General features: G+C 27.1%; 1 protein-coding gene across 2 annotated transcripts in view; it reads left to right on the plus strand.

Annotated features, from left to right (window-relative positions):
* Positions 1-8,891, plus strand: part of LOC145840230 (tyrosine-protein kinase Fer-like) — a 35,315-nt gene extending 26,424 nt beyond the window's left edge. For both annotated transcript variants that reach the window (XM_082947411.1, XM_082947412.1), the window contains 4 exons: positions 907-1,030; positions 5,119-5,282; positions 7,649-7,771; positions 8,257-8,891. In XM_082947411.1, coding sequence (XP_082803537.1) covers positions 907-1,030; positions 5,119-5,282; positions 7,649-7,771; positions 8,257-8,408 — 563 coding nt within the window. In that variant the 3' untranslated portion in view covers positions 8,409-8,891. The remainder of the gene's footprint in view (positions 1-906; positions 1,031-5,118; positions 5,283-7,648; positions 7,772-8,256) is intronic.
* The last annotated feature ends 1,017 nt before the right edge of the window (positions 8,892-9,908 follow it).

The following is a 9,908-nucleotide window of genomic DNA, read 5'->3' on the forward strand; positions in this document are numbered from 1 at the left end:
ATAGTTGTGATCTAAACACATGAGTGCTAAAATTTTATTTCCATTTTTAATTATTTTTAAAAAGTTACTCACATATAATGTTGTAATATTAACCTTTGTAACGTTTTCAGTTAAAGAAACTGTTTAAAATTACCTAAAAGTAGTTTTTTATCAAAATGTTTATAAGTGTCTTAGATGTTTTTATAAACACGTTTTTCAACAATTTTATTTAAACTTTTTGTTTCCTTAATTTTTTTACTTATTATATATCTTAATTAGGTTAAAGTTCACCTGAACAAAACAATATCTCTATCAAAAAAATTAATAAAATTACATTCAGTTCATGTGAAGCGAATTCCTAAAATTTCATCGAATTACTTCTAATGTGGTTTCTCGTGATTGATGTGCGCATTTTAAATAACTGAAAATCCTTTTAGATAAACTCCAAATAACTTAAATTGATCTGATGAAACCCAAATAGCTCATAATATCCTAGCAAATAAATTCCAAATAGCTTGAAACATTCTATCAAATAAATTCCGAATAATTCATTATTTTTTATCAAAAGAATTCCAAGTAACTCATAACATCCTATTTAACAAGTTCCATTTCCATTATTACTACTTTTTGAATAATTTCTAATTTACTTGTAGGCTTCCAACTACTTTCAGCTCCCTAACTAAATTTTCAAAAGAGTTGCAACTTTGAATATTTTGACAAGCAAACCACCTAATCAACTAAACTTTTCAAATTTGCAACCAATTCAACTTATACCCCACCTCACAATTTCTACTTTGAACATTATTCAAACACCCAAACTTTTAACCTCGCACCTGATTTCAGCGGGCGACATCCTCAGATGGAAAAATCATCTGTATATCTGAACCTTTCATACTTTTAACTCGTTTAACCTCAACCTGATTTCAGGAGGCGATCTGAGGAAGTTCCTGGCCGAAGGTAGGGGCAACCTGCAAACCGAAGACCTTACCAGGATGTGCAAGGACGCTTGCGACGGGCTCGCCTACCTCGAACTCAACAAATGCATTCACCGGTTTGATTTGAAAATAGTTTGTTTATTATGTTAAAACCTTCTGCCGTAGAAGCACTTTTTCCAATATTATAAAAAAAAATTGTGTTTTTTCTTCATTTCTTAAAATAGTTGCGCCCATTGGCACAGGCTTTCCTAGTCGTAGCACACTAGTGCCTCACTGTCTGAAGTTAGTATTATTTTGAAAAAAAATTATAAAAAGTTTAAAGCATGGGTTTACCAAAATCGTTTTCATATTCGCCTAATTGACAGAAATTAAAAAAAAGTAATTCCCCCTTTACTAATCAATTAACTAGTTATTATATCCTTGTTTTTGTTCCCTTATAGCTGAAATCACCACTTTGGAAACCCTTAGTTAAAATATTTGTTGCTTCATTGATTGCAACTTTTCAGTTTGAAATTGTTTCTTTCTAGTAGTTTTGCATTTTGGTATTTAATTCTAACTATTTTATCCTAACTGTATTAATTGTATGTCAGATTCATCTTGTAAAAATAAGTTAAGGTGTTGCTGCGTTTAATTAAAAATCTTGTTCAATTTGTACAGTTTTTTAGAGAAAATTTAAGCAACTAAAGTCGATTTAATTTTAATCTAAAAATGGTTATTTCAATGTTAAATTTAAATTGTCTTTCAAGTTTAAATTTAGAAAAAAATACGTAAGTTTTTAATAAATCAGCCGATAAAAGAGTATTTTAGTTTTATGGAAACTTTAGTTTTGAAAAGCAATTTTTTGGTTTTTTACATAACCAAGTCTTAAATAGCACATAAAGTTATTTAACAAATTCCAACAACTTTCGAACACTTTATAGGAATTTTATCAAACAAAAACCTCTTTTTTTTTTATCTCTTTTGATTTTGCATAGAAAAATAATTTTTACATTTATTTCTATACTTTTTTGTTTACTAGTTTTGATAAAAAACTTTTTTGGTGCTTACCTAAAAAAATATTTGATAGATATCAACTGTTGTTTTTCAACAAAAACATTTAAACATGCTAAACATAAAAATCTATAAAAATATCACAAGTTGTTCATTTTATAAAACAATAATTTAGTTAGAATTTATACAATTTCTACATATTTTATTAAAGGCAACTTGGTTATTTGCTTACGTATTTTTTTATTAAGAAACTAAAAGTTTGTTCCTATAAATAAGTTTTCTAACATCGTTTTTTCATGCTTTCATGTTAACATTGGAATTTTCCATTTAGCTACAGTGTGTTTTCCTCACTAAGAATTTACGTTGTAATTTTATGGCTTAACCCAATTGAAAGTATGTAGAATTTTATAAAAAGTTTAAGTCTAAATTTTGAACAGTATGCTGTAAACTCGACCAATTGAAGAAGGTATAATTTTAATTAAGATATTTTAATTTTTTTGAAGTACACATTATGTTCTACAGAAATTGATAACATTTTTATTGTATATTTGTATTCGAAACGATTTAGAATATATTTATTTAAATTGATATTGGTATTCAAATATGTATTTTGTTTAGAAATTATCTTTAACTGCTTATTAAGTTGGCGGTTAGATCACTTAATTGTGTTTAAGTGGGTAAAACATTAACTATAATTATGTAATAATGTCTTAATTATATAAACTAAACTGACAATTAATTTAATAAATTATTAAAACAAAGTGTATCTAGTGAAACAAAATTTGTGAAATTATGTTGTGTGTTTTTTACTTTTGTTTAAAAAATAAACAATTAAGTTTTACAGCTGTACATTTCTTAAGAATATTATGTTCATGCATATAAACTAATTTATATGCTATCATTCCAAGTTTTATTTTTCGCAGACACGCATTTTTTTGCTTACAGTTTTACTTATTAGATTAACACGTCAGCATTAAAACCGCAACAGCAATACTAAACAGTTGGCAACATATTCAGTTGTACTTTCAAATGCTTATTAAATATGCCGGCAGCACATTCGATACGAAATGATCAGATGTTGCTACATACCCTGCGGTCATATAAAAAATGTTTTATTTCTTTTTTAATTAATTCTATTTAACGCCAATGTTCAAAGTCCATTTTCTTAGCTGTCTGAACGTTAAATATGGTTTAAGAAGAAAAGGTTCGATATATTGTATCGATACAAAGTGTTATATAACTATTTTTTTTAATCTATTTACACCAAAGTTGAAATTCCGTTTTTTTTTAGCTACCTAAAATTTATTTACAATCTTAGAAAAAAAAGGTTTATTAGTTAAACAAATGTACTTTACTTGAAAAGTAAATTTTAAAGTGAATTAAAGTAAGTTGAATAAACTCAAATAGGTATAGAAGAACAATTTAACCTTACAAGTTAGAATGTAACCTGCTACTTTTTAAATTCCTCAACTAATTCCGGTGGCCTCTTAAAACTTTGGAAAGTATTTTCGGTGGAAGTTTAAATCCTCTTTTTTGGCACATGACTTAGTTTTAGGCTAAATAGTTTTATTTTACCGCTTTTCTTTTAATAACTAGCTTCATAATAGAAGTGGGCAACTTTTTTGTCGGTGGGTAAGATTCACTACAAAAATCTTTCGCGTACACATTATTTTTTTAAGTGCAATATTTTTTCGAAGCAAAATTGCAATGAAAAAACCATCTGATAAGCACAAATGGCTAAACCGAATTTATAGCAACTTTTGCAAGACTTTTTGTTAAAAGTTTTAATTTGCACAAGATGTTTCCAATTTTAAAAGTATGTGGCTAAAGATCAATGCTTGGTGGGTCGTATGTTACCCAGCCCATAATTCAGAAGTACTACTGTTGTTCTATTCAGATTATAATATGTATATTAACATACAGTTTCAAATGCTAGTATTGCAATTTAAAAGATCAATCAACTTTAAACGTGTATAAAAGCATTTAGTAAACTTCACATAGAGAAACACCCTCAATTAATCAATTGGAACTATTTGAAATTTGTATCTAAATTGAATTGATTTAGAAATTAATTTGGTTTCTTAAATTTAATAAAAAATAAGTTTGTTTTAGTAGTTTTTTTTTTGTGATTATATTGCTTTTATTTCAATAACATTCTCTACAAATATTAATCGGCTTAATAAAAGGTGGAACTTAATCTTTTTACTAAAAAGGTGGAATTTTATTTGAATTTTACTATAATTTACAATAAAATTTTAAAATACACAAGTAAATTTTATGATAATTAATAATGTTCAAGCTCTAAAACTCATTTTACTCTGAACTATAAAAATAAACATATTTAATTGTTTAAATAAACAAAACTATTTTATCTATCAATTATTATTTACGAATACGATCAACTAAATCATCGGCGAAAGTCTACAGAGCCTAAGCCTGGACTTTTGTATGCCGTGAGACAAGCTCAACTTAACAAAAGGTTTGATCATACCCATTCGACATTCACACGACAATATTACTTACAAATTGTAAATTAACAAATATACAAACCTTAAGCTCACTTTGATATATAAAATATCTAGATACATAGAAACTTTATTTAAAATAAACAACACCATTTCTAGCAAATAAAAGAAGACTATTTTTCTTTTAAACCATAACAATAAACAAATTAACGTTTTCAAACATAAACAAAACCTTTATACTAACTAATAGACATACAAAATCTGAAACTTCACTTCTTTACTAGTTGTATGAACAAATGCACAACTTTCTAGTGAAAGTAAACTAAATTTTACTCTAAACTTTAAAAACAGACAAGTTTTAATTATAAACATACAAAATAATTTACTACTTACTATTTACTAATTGTGTTATATTGTTGTATTACGTTATTTGTGGAAATAGAAAATAACTTTTTTATGTATAAGCAACAGTGTATTTTATACTTGGATATACAAAATTTTTAGTTTTTTAAATTTAAAAAATAAAAGTAAACTTTAAAGGCAGTGTATTGGTCTAAACTACAACAATATTTTTTTAACACACAAAATGATTTTCTACCAACTAGTGACGTGCAAGTTCCAAAACTGATTTTTACTCTGAGCTGTAACAAACAAATTTTAATTGTCAGGCATGCAATAAATATTTTGTTAACAAACTTCACAATCTCACAGTGACGTAACAATTAATTAATTGTTTACAAACTTCACAGCGACGTGGCGGCGCGCAACTGCCTCGTGTCGCATAGCAACGGCATCGTCGTCAAGATAACGGATTTCGGGATGTCGCGGGAAGAAGAGGACGGGGTTTACAAGGTGGACGGCAGGTTGCGGTCCGTGCCCATGAAGTGGACCGCGCCCGAGGCCATGAATTTCGGTTGGTATACTTTTGATTACGTTACTTATTTTATATTTGAATAACTATTAAATTTATTATTTTTAAGCCATGAATTTCGGTTGGTTGTCAGATTTGAAATGTTTGATTAGTTAATTTATTTAACTTGAATATTATAGTTATTAATTTTTATTTGTTTCTTTTACTTCTTTTCTGTTTTTATTATTTTATGTTTGAATAACTATTTTACTAATTTACTTTTTTTTTCTTCGTTTAAGTTTTCAGTGTTTTTATTTTATTATTATTTACTTTAACTTGAACTTCAGTTGGTTGTCAGATTTCTGTACTTTATTAAACTTAGTTTATAGAATTAATTAATTTACTATTCAACTTTTTAAATATAATATAAAATTTCTTAGTTTTTTCAAATTATTTCTGCTCAACTGCAATTCTAAATAAGTATTAAAGGTGCTTCTTTTTTCAAGTTTTATGAATTTAGATAAGTGTGTCTTTTGGTAAAAAGAGCAATATTTGTAATGGAAATCTATTAAAATGCATTGTGATATCACTCTTGTTTGTTTCAAAGTATAGTTTAGTATAAATGAATATACTTAGCTTTATTTGTTTTTGAAATGTACAATAATTAATTAAATTTAAGAGATATTTTAATTAAGTTTAATGAAGTTGTTTTCTTTAGTCCAAGACGTTAATTTGCTATAATTTTGTTCAAATTTGTTTGTTAGTTGTATTTGTCTTTTGGCCTTTGTTAAACCGATTTACTTTTATAAATAATTTTATTGAATTAATAAAAGGATTAAAATAGTTTAATGTTTTTATTTCAACTCAAAATACTTTTAGTAAAATACTTTATTGATTTTCTGTAATGTTTTTTGCCAAAAATGGAATTCAGAAAAAAACTCATCAATTAAACAGTTGTTACTTAGACAAATTAAAACTAAAGCACTTGATATTTTTGTGGCATCTTATGAAATTTTTATAGAGTATTACGAGCTTTTATTTAAAAAATCGATAACATATGGAAGTTTACATAGCGTTTAAATAGATTACAACCGAAACACTTTATATTTTCTCATCATAACTTAAACCTCTTCAAATATATTACGAGCTTTAATAAGCTTTTATGCACAAATTTAATAACATACGGAAGGTTGCATAGCGTCTTTGTACCGGGCACTCAAGCAACTAAGTAAATATTATTGAGTTTCTGTGAATAAAACTGGATGTTGTTGTTTTGCTCGCCATTCTTTTGTTAGGTACATGTTTGCCCAGTTACTACACACTTGTTTCTTCCCACTTCTTTTGTGTTTCATACGGGGTGAAAGTTGAACAACATGAAATTATTGGAAATTTGTATATTGCTTACTCACACCTTTGGTGTAATATAATTTTATAGCATGTATAAAATTTTACGAGTTTTTTGATTAGAATGTGTAAAATTTACTTTTTTGATAACTGATAGCCTGTAGGTTTTTTTATCGTGTTTTCAAAACATATTTACGATTATTGATTACTCCACATTAAAGTGTGTAGAATTATTAAAGAGTATTATTTTTTTTTTAACTTTACATACTTGATATTTTTATATGTGAAACTTTTAAACGTTTAAAAGTTGAACAAACTGTTCATTTAGGACAAAGAAAAATCTGTTTTAAAAAACATACTGCTTATAATGTAGATAATTTTAAATAATCAAAGTTTTTGTTTTACTTTTTGAAAAACACAAAAATATTCAAGTAAAAAGTTTGTACAAAAAGTATATTTGAAAAGTTATAGTTTTCATTACTTTTTTTCAATTATTCTTTATCCTTTGTTCTGAATATTTCATCAATTATTATTGTTTTAAGTTTCATTCATTACAAATTACACACATGCTTTGTACGAAAAAGGAGAAAAAATAGTTTCCTGTTTCGAATTTCTAATATGACCTCACAAACTTCTAGTCACGTGATCCTTCCGCACGATTAAGCTTCCTCTAAGTTGTGACGTCACATTGAAAATGTACGTCACAGTGTGGCGTGATGATAGCGCGATTTGTTTATATTAAATTTCAACTTGAAACTTCCTCGTCAATTCTCTATTTTGTTTATAATTCCTTCTTATTTAGTTCAACAGTTATTAAAACTGAAGGTTATTGAAATTTTTAAACGTGATTTTGCCAAAGTGCATTGGTTTTGTTTATTTTAAAGTTCCTACTTAATTTTTTCTATTTTTTTATTCTTTATTTTTCAATAAAATTTCCTCCTTTCTAATAATAGTTACCAAAATATAGTTACAATTTTTCAGTACAAAAATATTTTACTGAAACCGCGTTATTAAAAGTTCTTACGGTCAGCGCAGACAATATAAGTTTTGTTTACTTCCAAATCAAGCATTATGACGTCACACAGGAAAGTTCACGCACGCGAGCGACGTGTGGAGCTACGGGGTTCTGACGTGGGAGGTTTTCAGTTTCGGGGATCAACCGTACCCGAGAATGACCAATCAGCAGGCGAGGGGCTTCGTTGATAAAGGTGAAATTTTTAATGATTAAAATGTTTTTATTTTAAATTGATAATTCTAAAATTAAAATTGAGTTGACCAAGTTGGAAGTAAAATGTCATTTGTGAAGCAATTTTTTTTTTATAATTCAACAAAAGTGTTTTTTTCGAAAAAGTATATGTTTGTATATAAATAAACCTTAGAAACTTTAAGTACTTATTATAAAATTTTCTTAGGTTTAACTGTTGAAGTAAAAACTAACGTCGTATGTTTTTGGACATCGAATTTAGTGTTTGAATTTAAAATTTGTTAAAAAAATAGTGGTTACAACCATGCTGGCAACACTGCATTATTATTTTCTAATAAAAACTTCTATAAAAAAGAACATTGTTTGTAATTTAAAAATTAAATTTTTATTTGATAGTCAATTTTCTTTGTGCTAAATTTTTCACGCAACTACGATAATGTATTTTCTAATGTTTTTACAGTTTTTGTTAATTTATTAAATATTTCACAGGCAACCGGATGGTGAAACCTGAGATGTGTCCCGCGACCTTCTACAAGGAAATAATGATGACGTGCTGGGTGAAGGACGCGGACCGGAGACCCGCTTTCCACCAAATTTCCAACATTATTAACAACATCATCAGGAAGGGGGATTACCGCTGAAACGAGTGGAAGAAAAAGTAGGAAGAACCCGAGCAATCATTTTTATTCCGCCCTCTTTTAAATTAGCCTTAAAAATTCCGAGAACAATACAAATTGCATTTTTGTCCCACTAGATGCTTTCGAAGAGTTTTTGCTACTTTAAGTAATTTAAAGTCTGAATAATTCATAAAGCAGCACAGATAAATGCGTGTGATTGTAAATCGTTTAAAGTTTTAATTATTGATAAAACGGCTAATTTTAATTACATAATTGTCTTTTTTGCCTTTCCAATCATTTATCCACCTAAAAGTGTTTCTTCACTACTTTTTGAGGCCTTGCAGACCATTTTATCAATCTAAGAATTTGAGCCTTATCCTTATTTATCTTAATTATTTTTTTTATATCAACCTCATAAAGTATACTGAGTTTTTTTGAACTTCTACCAATGGATTTAGTTCTATTTTTCTGTATTATTTTCTCGATTTATTTTACTGATTTACTACATTATGCATACGTTTTTTTGTTATAGTTTTTTTTTTTTTGGAAAAAATATATAGATACTCTTTAATTTTAGTAAATGTTCATTCCAATGTTAAATAGTTCATTTTTTAAAGTTTTGTTATCTATTTCTATAAGAACAATCCTAGATCTATATTGAATATATGATTTTTTGACAAACTCTTTTTTATTGTACAATTTTTATATAAAATACTGTTTAAAAAAAAAGTCGTTTTTTATTTGAAATGCTAAAGTAAACCAACAACTAAGTGGAAAACATACTAGTTATTTATTAACTTATTTACAGCCTTATTTGAAGTTAGTTATTACCGTTAAGTCCCACGAAATTCCGATAAGTGTTTACTTGAAAACAGTACTGGTAAACAAGCTTCAATTAGTAAAAGTTCGAACAAGTTTGAATTCTGTTTGCACACTTAATCCTTCGAAAGTTAAAAATAACATATTTTGAAATACTATGATAACAGGTAGTTTAAAAAAATAATTAAAAGTGGTGTTTTTACAACAATAAAAAGCATTTTTTAGATTAAGGTTCTTGTTGCGTATTTAATTTCAATTTTTTTGTTGCTGAATTTCGATTACCAAACTCTTTTTTTTATATATAAAACACAACTACTTCTAAAAAAGTGTATTTCTGCTCTGATTGAGTGTTCACTATTTCCTTCGCGAATCAGTGTGGAAAGTGAATGAATTATTTAGTTTTTTTTACGTAGGAGAGCTCAATGCGTGGTATTTTATTTACTTGATATCATTAAAGAAGCCATGAGGTCACCGACTTCCGAACAAAAACAGAGAAATTTCTTACGCTTGATGAGAAAATAAAACAATGAGTCACTTTGTTATTGTTTAAACATTTTTTGATAGTAAAATTTGATGTAATGATGAAAACTAGCTAAGTAATAATTAGAAGTTTTTATAAACTCTTAACCACCATGAGTTGCAAAATTAAAGAATTTGTAATTTTTCAATCTATTCAAAGTCTGGAAAGCTGCCGAAATTACTTGA

Source organism: Thalia democratica, chromosome 7 (genome assembly GCF_965202585.1).
Source record: "Thalia democratica chromosome 7, ktThaDemo2.hap1.1, whole genome shotgun sequence".
In the NCBI taxonomy this organism is placed as follows: domain Eukaryota; kingdom Metazoa; phylum Chordata; class Thaliacea; order Salpida; family Salpidae; genus Thalia; species Thalia democratica.